This window comes from Paroedura picta, chromosome 4 (assembly GCF_049243985.1).
Source record: "Paroedura picta isolate Pp20150507F chromosome 4, Ppicta_v3.0, whole genome shotgun sequence".
NCBI lineage: Eukaryota > Metazoa > Chordata > Lepidosauria > Squamata > Gekkonidae > Paroedura > Paroedura picta.
Window position 1 is genome coordinate 6806409 of NC_135372.1, and position 13456 is coordinate 6819864.

The window sequence follows — 13456 nt, forward strand, 5'->3', positions numbered from 1 at the left end:
AATTTAATAAAGATAAGTGTAAAGTTCTGCATCTGGGTCAGAGAAATGAAAAGCATGCCTACTGGATGGGGGACACGCTTCTAGGTAACACTGTGTGTGAACGAGACCTTGGGGTACTTGTGGATTGTAAACTAAACATGAGCAGACAGTGTGATGCAGCGGTAAAAAAGGCGAATGCCATTTTGGGCTGTATCAACAGGGGCATCACATCAAAATCACAAGATGTCATAGTCCCATTGTATACGGCACTGGTCAGACCACACCTGGAGTACTGTGTGCAGTTCTGGAGGCCTCACTTCAAGAAGGACATAGATAAAATTGAAAGGGTACAGAGGAGAGCAATGAAGATGATCTGGGGCCATGGGACCAAGCCCTATGAAGATAGGTTGAGGGACTTGGGAATGTTCAGCCTGGAGAAAAGGAGGTTGAGAGGGGACATGATAGCCCTCTTTAAGTATTTGAAAGGTTGTCACTTGGAGGAGGGCAGGATGCTGTTTCTGTTGGATGCAGAGGACAGGACACACAGTAATGGGTTTAAACTACAAGTACAACGATATAGGCTAGATATCAGGGAAAAAAATTTCACAGTCAGAGTAGTTCAGCAGTGGAATTGGCTGCCTAAGGAGGTGGTGAGCTCCCCCTCACTGGCAGTCTTCAAGCAAAGGTTGGATACACACTTCTCTTGGATGCTTTAGGATGCTTTGGGCTGATCCTGTGTTGAGCAGGGGGTTGGACTCGATGGCCTGTATGGCCCATTCCAACTCTATGATTCTAAGTAAATGACATCAACCGAATTTCCATGATCCAGCAAACCTGTTACTTGGTCAAAAAAGGAAACCAGGTTGGTCTGACAGGACCTGTTGGAGACAGATGACCAAAAGGTATACTACTGTGGGCAATTCGGTTGCTGTCGTTAACTTGTCGTTTAAGATAGCGATCCCCAACCTGTGGTCCTTCGACTAATTGGAGGTGGGCCGCGAAGGACACCTTCTCCCCCCCCCCCGGCCCTTTACTTCATCCCCCCCAGCCATTTACAACACACTTCGGGTGTCATTGTCTCCCATCACTCGTTGCAGAGAAACAAGCTCAGGGTTCCCATTGATTTGTCATTGTCATGAGTTAAAATGTCCGTGAAAATAAAATGTTCCTTATGCTCATTGTTGTGGCGTGTCTGTATCTTATTTTGGAGGGATGTTTAAACATTACGATAGCGATCAGAGAGTGTTAGGGCAGTGGCTGAGAGTAGAGAAGTAAACTATCCCCCCCCCCCACCGGGCCTCAGTAAAAGGCGTTGAGTGGTCCCCGGTGATAAAAAGGTTGGGGGCCACTGGTTTACGAGAACTTGGCCCCTTCCAACTCTATGATTCTATGATTCTAACTAGAAATATAGCCCATTGCAGTCTGAAATGCAATGGGCACTAGAAGCCCCCAGGAGTGAGAGTGGGTATGGGGGGGGGACTACCTGCAGTCCTTGCTGGAGTCCTGGGTTTTCGCCGGCGGCGGCCTGACGTTCGAGTCTGGTTGTTATGGGGTTGTTATGTATGAAGGCTGAATTTTACTTTATATGTATGTTCAATTGTCTGTGATGTGACTAAGAGTATGACTTTAAAATTTCTGAGAATATGCCTTGTAAAATTAACTATAGGGGTGGGCAAAATATGACATAATGAAACTGTGCCTGTTCTTGAAACATTGAAATCTCCTAATAAGTAGAAATCTTCATCTGGTTTGTGGGTGGCTTTCTTATCATAAGGACCAGCCACGTAATTATCAGATATAGTGATGAAGAATCATGAAGGTGGTAGGGAAGTTGGATTCTTTCTGAGGCTTCATATGGAAATTTTTCCACTCTCTTTTTTGTTTTAATGGACACTGAATTGTTCTCAACATTCCACAAACATTGTAAGTACTTATCAAGCCATTTTCAAGGCTCCCCCCACCCTTTGATCTATCCACAAAGCCATATGTGGGTAGCTCCATTATACAGCTTTAGTAATCCACAAAAAAAGCAACTACTGTTTTATTTATTTATGAGAGCCAGTTTGGTGTAGTGGTTAGGAGCACGGACTTCTAATCTGGCATGCCGGGTTCGATTCTGCGCTCCCCCACATGCAACCAGCTGGGTGACCTTGGGCTCGCCACGGCACTGATAAAATTGTTCTGACCGAGCAGGAATATCAGGGCTCTCTCAGCCTCACCCACCCCACAGGGTGTCTGTTGTGGGGAGAGGAAAGGGAAGGCGACTGTAAGCCGCTTTGAGCCTCCTTCGGGTAGGGAAAAGCGGCATATAAGAACCAACTCTTCTTCTTCTTATTATTATTATTATTAGATATTGTGGTAATTGCCTTTTATCCAAACAATGAGTGATACGTGTTGTTAATCAAATTGAAAGTTATCCTACTCTTCATTCAGTACTTCAACACGAACTCTATATTGCTGTTAACTGAGCTTAACAGGGCGTAAAGAGCAGCTGCTATGTCTCATTCACCCCATGGAAATGCCTCACTGGGTTAGGGGGTATTTTTTATTTTTATTTTTGCCAAAGGAAACAAAGAAATCCCTGTCCCAATTCTTACCTTGTTCTTTCTGGCATCCACTGTGTTTGCCTGCAGCTGGGAAAGCAGCCATTGCTAAAGAGGTGATTGCAGAACAAATAAGGAACAACGACAACAGCTCCCTGCTATTTGGTGGGCAATCTGGTCAAATGCCTCATCAGAAGTTGCTGGAGTCCTGGAGTCACGCCGCCTTGCAGAGAGCCGTTTTAAGAAGCTCTCTGAGCCCCAGGGAAGCTGATCCGCGCCCTCCCCAGGGCTCGGAGAGCTTTTTAAGGCGGCAGCACAGTTTTGAAATGCTCTCCGAGCCCCGGGGGAGGCGTGGATCGGCGGCAGAGCAGTTTTAAGAAGCTCTCCGAGACCCGGGGAAGGCGTGGATCGGCTTCCCCGGGGCTCAGAGAGCTTTTTAAGGCGGCAGCGCAGTTCGGAGGTGGGTGGGAGCAGCTTCTGGCGGGGCTGGGCCGGTCCGGGGCGGCAGCGAAGGAGCGCCTGGGCCGGCCCCGGCAGAAGCGTCTGCCGTTGGTTCCCTCAGGTGGCGGCCTGACGCTCTGCGCGACTGCCGGGGGCTCCCTTGGGTGGCGGCCTGACGCAGCGAGAGGCGCGAAGCGCCTCTCACCACATCAGGCCGGGAGCAACTGCGAGCTGCGCTGTGCGCGGCTCACAGTTGCTGGGGCTGGGAATCAGAGGGACCAATCGGCAGGCGCGAAGCGCCTGCCGATTGGTCCCTCTGATTGTCTGTCATGAGGAAGGGTCCAATCCGGACCCTTCCTCATCCCGGACACATCCCGCCGCAGAACACCTTACTGTTTTATTTAGTCCATGGCGCCCGCGGCGCCACAGGCGGTGTACAGATGATTCTATGATTCTATCTATCTACTTGCACAAAAAAGTCACAAAAAGAGCCTGTACTTCTGGAACTTTCATAGGGGGTATGGTTTTCACTTTCCTTTGATGACAGTCTGCCCAATGCACATCACTATATCTGTCTATCTATCTATCTATCTATCTATCTATCTATCTATCTATCTATCTATCTATCTATCTATCTATCTATCTATCTATCTATCTATCTATCTATCTATCTATCTATCTATCTATCTAGAAGGATGGATGGATGGATGGATGGATGGATGGATGGATGGATGGATGGGCCAATGCACATGTCTGTCTGTCTGTCTGTCTGTCTGTCTGTCTGTCTGTCTGTCTGTCTGTCTGTCTAGATAGATAGATAGATAGATAGATAGATAGATAGATAGATAGATAGATAGATAGATAGATAGATAGATAGATAGATATAGTGATGTGCATTGGGCAGACTGTCATCAAAGGAAAGTGAAAACCACACCCCCTATGAAAATTCCAGAAGTACAGGCTCTTTTTGTGACTTTTTTGTGCAAGTAGGTCATAGAGCTGCCTTTTTCAGCTTTTTTACCATTGAGAAACCTGAAACATTCTCCATGCTTCAAGAAACCCCAGAAGTGGTGTGATCTTGCAGAATAGGGTTGGGAAGCAGAGCTGTGGACACACCCACCCTGGGCCCTTCTCCTCCCCACCTACCCCAGGCCCATCATTGGCCATTTTGGGAGGGGTTCGACATGACCATATATGGCAGGCTTTCTTAACCAGGGTTTTGTGAAACCCTGGGGGTTCTTGACAGCCATGGAAGGGTTTTCTGAATGGGCGGGAATTAATTAATGTTTTATATATTTTTAAAATTTGTTAAATATTTATGGGGTGATATGACCATATATGTTCATGTCAATCTGCCCCCCCATCCCAAAATGGCCAATGAAGGGCCTTGAAGGGTGGAAGGGGGAGGGGCCCCAACCATATTCTGCACAATTGCACCTTTTCCAGGGTTTCTTGGAGCCTGAGGAATGTTTCAGGGTAAAGAATGGTAGAAAAATTGAGAAAGGCTCATTTATACCCTTTCCTTGAATCTTCTCAGATTCAAGATGACCAGCAGAGCTGCAAGTACGCAAGGAAAGAATTGCTTCTGAGCAATAAGTGAAAAACAATCCACCATTCAAATGCACAGGGAAATGCCTTCAACTTAAGGATACCCCACAGGGCAGGTTTTCTCAGCCAGGATCTGAGATGTTCTGTTTCTCTGCCAAACCGTCTATCTGCTGGTCCAGAACAGTTTTGCCAGGAGACACAGTGTAGGAAAGAGGCTGAGAGGCAGTGGACAGATAATTTCTTTTAGTTTCTGTATTTGTTCAATTATTAACATACTTTGGCCTATCGTGGTAACATTTTTCATTTGGGGCATGAGCTTAGAGAACCAGCTTGGTGCTGTAATTAAAAGCAGCCACTTCCAATTTGAAGAGCTGGTTTGATCCCCCTCTTCCACATGCAGCCAGCTGGATGACCTTGGCCTTGTCACAGTCCTGTCAGAGCTGTTCATACAGTGCAGTTCTCTCAGAGCTCTCTCATCTCCAGCAAACTCACAGGGTGTCTGTTGTGGAGAGAGGAAGGGAAGGCGATTGGAAGCTGCTTTAAGACTCCTTCAGGCACTGAAAAGTGGGGTATACAAACCAACTCTTCTTCTTCCCAGCTGGTTTCTTCCTTTCCTAGCAATTTTGTCAAACTTCAATAGCATAAATACTACCATTTAGGTAGCATTCATTCCCAAACTTTTGTACCAGTGTGCTATGAGGAAATTTCTCAGGGTCTTAAGAGAGAAGTCCTCTGTGTCTCTACACGAGTCCCAGTTCTGGCCTTATTCCCATCTAAATACAGAACAGCAATTCACTCATTTCAAACAAGTTTTAAAGCAATGAGGAACGGACAGATCTGGTTGGAATGAAGCCCCGACGTTGCTTCTCCCCCAGGGGGAAAACCAGCTCATAATACATCATCCCCAAAAAGTCAGGAACTCACCTGTTGGATGTAGTTGACAAATTTACACATAAACTCTCCAAAAATCCACCCCGGGAGAGGATAAAGCATGGCAGTGAAGGGGACGCAGCAGACCAAGAAGATGATGTCTGTGGCAGCCAAATTAGCTGTTGGCAAAAGAGCACAGGAAATACTACAGCGCATAAAGCCTGGTCTATCATGGGGAAGCAAGATCATGAAACTCCGGCTCACTTACTTTGGCCAACTCATGCTAGGACTGGTCAGTGGGAAAAGGAAACCAGGCCAACAAAGAATGCAGTGGTTGGACATGATTAAAACAGACACCAGGCAGGCCATTACACAACTCAAAGAAGCAGTGCAAGATTGGAAATCATGGCGACGGCCGAACCACAGGATCACCAAGAGTCGGACTCAACTGAATGCTAACATCACCATCATCAAGCGAGTACAAACCCGGTTTCCATTTGCCCTTTCAAAGTAAAAAGGTAAAGGTAAAGGTATCCCCTGTGCAAGCACCGGGTCATGTCTGCCCCTTGGGGTGACGCCCTCTAGCGTTTTCATGGCAGACTCAATACGGGGTGGTTTGCCAGTGCCTTCCCCAGTCATGACCGTTTACCCCCCAGCAGCAAGCTGGGTACTCATTTTACCGACCCCTGAAGGATGGAAGGCTGAGTCGACCTTGAGCCGGCTGCTGGGATTGAACTCCCAGCCTCATGGGCAGAGCTTTCAGACAGCTGCCTTACCACTCTGCGCCACAAGGGGCTCTTCTTTCAAAGTAGTGCAGGACAAATGAAGCACTCATCCCTTCCCAACTAGGTAGAAGAGATTAGATGTGAGACACACACTGGTCCTCCATTCAGCTGGGGCTGTGCCTGTTCTCTGTGGGCCAAAATGCAAATGTTGTGGGGCTTAGAAATATTCCTTGCTTGATTTAACTAAAGCTCCCCTTCTGACTCCCCTGCCATAACAAGCAGCAGCCCAGCTTGGTGTAGGGGTTGAAGAGTGGTCAAGGAGCAGCGGACTGATCTGGCAAGCCAATCCCCCACTCCTTCTCCACATGCAGCCAGCCAAGTGACCATGGGCTAGGAGAGGAAGGGAAGGCAATTTTAAGTGGTTTTGTGACTCATGAAGTCTGATGGGTGGCCTTGGGCTAGTCACAGTCCTGAGAGCTGTTCTCACATAGCAGTTCTCTCAGTCTCACCTATATCACACGGAGCCTGTTGTGGGGAGATGAAGGATTGGAAGCCATTGAGACTCATGAAGCCTGCTTGGGAGACCTTGGGCCAATAACAGTTCTCTCAGAGCTCTCTCAGTCCCACCTACCTCACAGGATGTCTGTTGTGGGAAGAGGAAAGAAAGGCAATTGGAAGCCGCTTTGAATAGCAGGGAGCCATGGAGTGTCCTCCCTCTCTCCAGGGGGATCAGAGGCATAGTCAGCCCTTCTCATAGAATCAAAGTATCATAGAGTTGGAAGGAACCTCCTGGGGCATCTAGTCCAACCCCCTGCACTTGGCAGGACACTCACAACCCTATCACTCATCCACTATAACCTGCCACCCCCTTGAACCTTCACAGAATCAGCCTCTGTTTAAAAATTTCCAAAGATGGATAACCCACCACCTCCCGAGGAAGCCTGTTCCACTGAGAAACCGCTCTGTCAGGAACTTCTTCCTGATGTATAGATGGAATTTCTTTTGAATTAATTTCATCCCATTCAGTCTGATCTGTCCCTCTGGGGCAAGAGAGAATAATTCTGCTCCATCCTCCATATGGCAGCCTTTTAAATACTTGAAGATGGTTATCAGATCCCCTCTCAGTCGTCTCCTCTCCAGGCTAAACAGACCAAGCTCCCCCAATCTTTTCTCCTACATCTTGGTCTCCAAACCCCTCACCATCTTTGTTGCCCTCCTCTGGACATGCTCCAGTTTGTCTACATCCCTCTTCAACTGTGGTGCCCAAAACTGAACACAGCACTCCAAGTGAGGCCAAACCAGAGCAGAGTAAAGCGGTACCATCACCTCCCGTGATCTGGATATGATACACCGTTTGATACAGCCTGAAATCCCATTTGCCTTTTTAGCCACCGAGTTACACTCATGTTCAATGTGTGGTCTACTAAGACTCCTAGATCCTTTTCACACATGTTAATGCTAAGACAAGTCTCTCCCATCCTATATAGGTATAGATGGTTTTTCCTACCTATATGTATAACAAGAGCCTCTTGTGGCGCAGAGTGCTAAGGCAGCAGAAATGCTGTCTGAAGCTGTCTGCCCATGAGGCTGGGAGTTCAATCCCAGCAGCCGGCTCAAGGTTGACTCAGCCTTCCGTCCTTCCGAGGTCGGTAAAATGAGGACCCAGCTTGCTGGGGGGTAAACAGTAATGACTGGGGAAGGCACTGGCAAACCACCCCGTATTGAGTCTGCCATGAAAACGCTAGAGGGCGTCACCCCAAGGGTCAGACATGACCTGGTGCTTGCACAGGGGATACCTTTACCTATGCATAACTTTACATTTGTCCCTATTGAACTTCATTTTATTCAGTTTAGCCCACTTCTCGAGCCTATCAAGATCATCCTGTATCCTGTTGCTGTCTTCTGTTGTGTTTGCTACCCCTCCCAGTTTAGTATCATTGCAAATTTAATAAGTACCCCCTCTAATCCCTCATACAAATCATCCTTCAGACCTCCCTCACAGGGTATGTGTTATGAGGAGAGGAAGAAAAGGAGATTTTAAATTGCTTTGAGACACCTGAGGCCTGCAGGGTCACTGCGGCCCATTCCCAGTTCTCTCAGACCTCTCACAACCCCACATCCCTCACAGGTTGTCTATTGTGAGATGAAGGGAAAAGGTGTTTGTTGAGACTCCTTTTGGTAGTAAACAGCTGGGCACAAAAATCTTCTTCTAAGGGGCAACTGTGAAAGCAGCACGTGGGCACATAACATTTTATCAACAGTAAAAAAATGGCAACAGAAGGAGCAGGGTGGACACCTGTGTACTGTGACTACCCCATGTGGATTAGGGCAGGGGGACATTTTGGTGTCTTTGCCCTAATTCACACAAGAAGGGAAATGAGACTGACTGCAGAACTGGGGGGAATTGGTTGCCATGTAATCTCCCCCTAAGAGGAGTCTCCAGTCTGATTTTCCCTTCACGTATCTGAAGACATGGGTCTGAAAAGCTTATATTTAACCACTATGCCCCAGTTCCCAAAGGTCAGTCCTCTCCCACAGTCAAAGAATATTCCAGACCACAGGTTCTTGACACCCATCTCTCCACACCCACATCCTCATTTGTCACCACACCACCTCAACCCCCACACAAGACACACAATCAACCCCATGCCCTTACAGACCTGACAACCCCACCACTTCCTCTTCCCAATGCCAGGCTCTCTATCTTAATCACTCTCTTCCTTTCTACCTCCCTCTCTCTTTGCTATTTCCCCCTCCCCCTGCTAGCACCCCCTGTTTTATCAGCTACAACGGGCTTTAATTCTAGTAGATAAATATGTTGGACAACACAGACCCCAGGAGAGGTCCCTGGGGCACGCCACTTGCCAGTCTTCTCCAAGAAGATGCTGAACCATTTACAAGTCCCCTTTGGGTACGATCTCTCAATCTCCTTTGTTTACCTCTTCCTTTGTTTGCTTCCATGCTGGGGAGCAAGGGGGGCAGGCAGCCTGTGGATGGAGCATGGGATGTGCCCATATTCTGCCATGTCTCCATGTGGAAAGTGTTTGTCTTTCCCCCACAGATCTGGCTATTTTGTCCCATCGTAAAGCCAACAGAGCATTAGCAGTGCTTCTCTCCAGAGGGATCGGATCTTGCCCCCGCACCCACCAACCCACTTCCCTGGCCCTGGTCTCTCACCAAGGGAACATTTCTCCCCCCCCCCCCCAGGAATCTGGTCTCACCGATGTAGAAGTTGGTGACGGTCCTCATCTGCTTGTGTTTGCAGACGACAAAGACCACCAAGGAGTTGCCCGTCAGGCCCACCAACATCAGCAGGGCAAAGAAGAGGGGCACCAGCCAGGCGTCCACCAGGCGCGGGGGGCTCCGGGGCTCCGAGCTGTTGGCGCAGGGCAGCCCCGAAGCGCAGACCGAGCCGTTCATCAGGACCGAGAGGGACCCGTTGGCCTCCCCCGCGGCTGCCTCGTCCAGCATGGTCCCGGCGGCGGCGGGGGGGGGGGGCGCCTGGCCAAGGGCTCCGGCGGGGCTTCAGCACCAGGGACAGCTCCCGCGGCGCCCGCCGCCCTCCACGCCCCGGCGGCCCGGCAAAGTTGCTGGGACGCCCCAGAGCCTCCTCCGCCCGGGCTTCTCCTCCTCCCCTCGGGGCCGGCGCCCGGCTGCTCAGCTGCTCAGCCTCGGGCTGCCCGTCTCGCCGCTCCCCTCCGCGCTCGCCAAGGGGGCCACGGAGGCGCTGCCGGCTGCGAAGGGGCGCACGGAGAGAGAGAGAGAGAGAGAGAGAGAGAGAGAGGATCGCGCGGCGGCGGCAGGGGGCTCCGCAGTCTGGTTCTTAAGACCCCCCCACACACACACACACACACATACACCTCCTCCTCCTTCGACTTCAAAGGGGCGCTGCCACCTGCTCCAGACCGGCCCACCGCCGAGAGAGAGTTTGGGCTCCTGCCACTCTCCGAGGGCGGGCTCAGGAGGGTCCACCAAAGCAGGGAGGCGGAGGTCGCAGAGCACCAACGCAGCTGTCGGGTTTCCATTGGGCGGGGGGGCGAGGGCAGGCAAAAGGTTGCTCTCCAGAGGTCCATGGACTACAGCTACCATGAGCCCCTGCCAGCATGCATGGCCAAGCTGCAACTCTCCAGATGTTCATGGACTACAATTATCATGAGCCCTTGCTAGCATGCATGGCCAAGCTGCATCTCTCCAGATGTCCATGGACTACAGTTACCATGAGCCCCTGCCAGCATGCATAGCCAAGCTGCAGCTCTCCAGATGTTCATGGACTACAATTACCATGAGCCCTTGCTAGCATGCCTGGCCAAGCTGCATCTCTCCAGATGTCCATGGACTACAGTCACCATGAGCCCCTGCCAGCATGCATGGCCAAGCTACAGCTCTCCAGATGTCCATGGACTACATGTCCAAGGCCACCCAGCTGGCTGCATGTGGGGGAGGAGCGGGGAATCAAACCTGGCTTGCCAGATTAGAAGTCTGCACTCCTAACCACCACACCATGTTCCTTGAGCCATCTGGGTCAAAATGCATTTGATCATAGCTGGTCATAGCATGCAAAACTATTAACGTTATTCATGGGAATTGCATGTGAACATATTCTAGTTTGCTGTAAATGTAGATTGATGTTTTAATGATATTTTGTTTTCAGTTTTTAATCCTATTCATGTGCCAGCCATTCTCAACGGGGGGCATATGGCCTCCTGGGACATTTGAAGGGAGTCACAGACTGACAAATGTGGGAAGGGGAGCCCAAAGGGCTTATGGGGGGGGGATGTTAACTGAACCTATGGCATACCTTTTTTGTATGTATGTCATCATTAATTGCTAGAAAGGTCAGCTTTCATCAAGAGAAAGAAAAAGACATCATGTGAGCCATCCCTTTGTGTGTGCTTGAATTAATGCATTCAAGAGAAGAAATGAGCACATGTACTTCCCTTGGGTGAATGACCTAGAAATCTCTCTCTCTCACACACACACATATCTAGGACAGGGTACATGGAGCATAGTTATTTCCCTTTTAGCTTAGGGTTGTGTGAACCCCAGGGTTTCTTAACAGCCCTGGAAGGGTTTCCCAAATGGGTGTGAGTTAATTAATTTTGTATTTTTTAAAAAATTGTTAATGATGTATCAGATGATATGACTATGTGGACCTGCTCCCCCCTCCCAAAATGGCCAATGCTGGGCCTGGAGGGGCCTTGGGTGGGCGTGTCCACAGCTCTGCTTCCCAGCCCTATTCTGCACAGTTGTTGGGGTTTCTCGAAGGCTGAAGAATGTTTCAGGGGGTTCTCCATGGTAAAAAAGAAAGGCTGGCTTAGGCCTTCTTGAGCCTTGCTCATTGGGCAAGTGGCCAGCCTACTGCAGGGGACCCTGATGCCTGAGAAGAGCTCCTCAAAAGAAGGTGGAGAAGAGGGGCAGTAGACAATAAATAATTACATTTCATTATAATGTTTAGTTTGTTCAACCTTCAGGTTCCTAGCTAATGCCATGGTAACATTTTCAAAAATCAGCCAATAAAATCGTCAGTGGCCAGTCAGAAGCCTTGCTGGGCAAAAACCCCATCTTAACCCCTTCCCACCTTAAAAAATACTTGGCGGATGCCAGGAAAGCTGTTGGCAGGGACCACCGTGCCCATGGGAGCCACACTGGGGGCCCTGATCTAATGTAATACTTCCACTTCCATAAGGGAACCAACCGGGTTGCAATTTCTTGCCCTCTGCATTGCCTGTGTCATCTTACTTTGCAATACGCTTTTTGGCACTGTTTGCAGCACGTCATGCCTTGGATTGGGGTTGTGCCTCCATGTCGGGACCCCCTGCCAGGCTGTGGGCCTCAGAATGTACCCCCACATGCTCCATGCTGATGCCGGCCTTCTTATGCCCTTGGACCCACCCTGACAACGCTGCATTTGCGCTGTTGTGGGCGCGCAGGTGTTTGCACATGTGTGCAGGGAAACGTGGACCCAGCACATGTCTTCCAGGGACTGTCTTCCAGCTTGCCGCTCCAGCCTATCCTCGTGTTTTATTTGTTAACAGCAAGGCCCTTTGACCTGAGCCAAATACTCCGTGGTTGCTTCCTGTCAACACTTAAAACGTCCCACGTCAAGGGTCAGCATGTGCTTGGAGGAAAAGCCCAAGAAACAAATTGTAAAACCTCCTGCATCTTAAAGGTGGCACCAGACTCAAATCTTGTTCCTTGCAGATTTCGGTCTCTTTTGGAGCGTTCCACCGTGGAAAGTTAGGTTAGAGGGGACTCTTCTGTCTTGTCTGGATTGAAATGTGGAGTTTGTGCTGGATATTGATGTCTGTTGGAAGCACTTCAAAAGGCACTTCAAAAGTAATTGTTTCTAAGGAGTGTATGAAGTACTCTATTGCAGATCGTCTCCACAGGGGCACGTGGCCTCTGAACATGGAGGTGCCATTGATCTATCCTCCATTCATGTGGCATTTTGAGGCCCGTAGCCTGGCAGAGGGTCATCAGAGGAGACCCAAAATGCTCATCCTGTCCTGTTTCCTAGTGAGCTGTCTCTGGGAAGGCATGAAGCTGGTTTTGGAAGGTAGACTGCCCCTGGACATGAATGCTTAATTGAAGTAATCTACCTGTTGAACTATGAGCCTCTTGTGGCGCAGAGTGGTAAGGCAGCCGTCTGAAAGCTTTGCCCATGAGGCTGGGAGTTCAATCCCAGCAGCCGGCTCAAGGTTGACTCAGCCTTCCATCCTTCCGAGGTCGGTAAAATGAGTACCCAGCTTGCTGGGGGGTAAACGGTAATGACTGGGGAAGGCACTGGCAAACCACCCCGTATTGAGTCTGCCATGAAAACGCTAGAGGGCGTCACCCCAAGGGTCAGACATGACTCGGTGCTTGCACAGGGTATACCTTTACCTTTTACCTTTACCTGTTGAACTACTCTCCTGTTCCATGCAAAAGGGCAAGGGTAGTCAAACTGCGGCCCTCCAGATGCCCATGGACTACAATTCCCATGAGCCCCTGCCAGCGAATGCAAAAGAGTTAAAAAGAGTAGCAAAAGAGTTAAAATTTATCTTGCTGGCCAAAGGAAGAAAAAGTCCCTCTACAGTCAGATGGGAAACAATTTTCTTTGATGCAGCGAAGATAACCTCTTTCACAAAATCACAGAATCCCAGAGTTGGAAGGGGCCATACAGGCCATCTAGTCCAACCCCCTGCTCAACGCAGGATCAGCCCAAAGCATCCTAAAGCATTCAAGAAAAGTGTGTATCCAACCTTTGCTTGAAGACTGCCAGAGGGGGGGAGCTCACCACCTCCTTAGGCAGCCTATTCCACTGCTGAACTACTCTGACTGTGAAAAATTCTTTCTTGATATCTAGCCTAT

General features: G+C 49.5%; 1 protein-coding gene across 1 annotated transcript in view; it reads right to left on the bottom strand.

The window, feature by feature from the left end:
• Window positions 1-9989, bottom strand: part of KISS1R (KISS1 receptor) — a 29411-nt gene extending 19422 nt beyond the window's left edge. Inside the window, exons 1-2 of the mRNA XM_077331664.1 lie at window positions 9328-9989; window positions 5436-5560 (exon numbers count right to left, since the gene is read on the bottom strand). Coding sequence (XP_077187779.1) covers window positions 5436-5560; window positions 9328-9577 — 375 coding nt within the window. The 5' untranslated portion in view covers window positions 9578-9989. The remainder of the gene's footprint in view (window positions 1-5435; window positions 5561-9327) is intronic.
• Between the last annotated feature and the right edge of the window lie 3467 nt (window positions 9990-13456).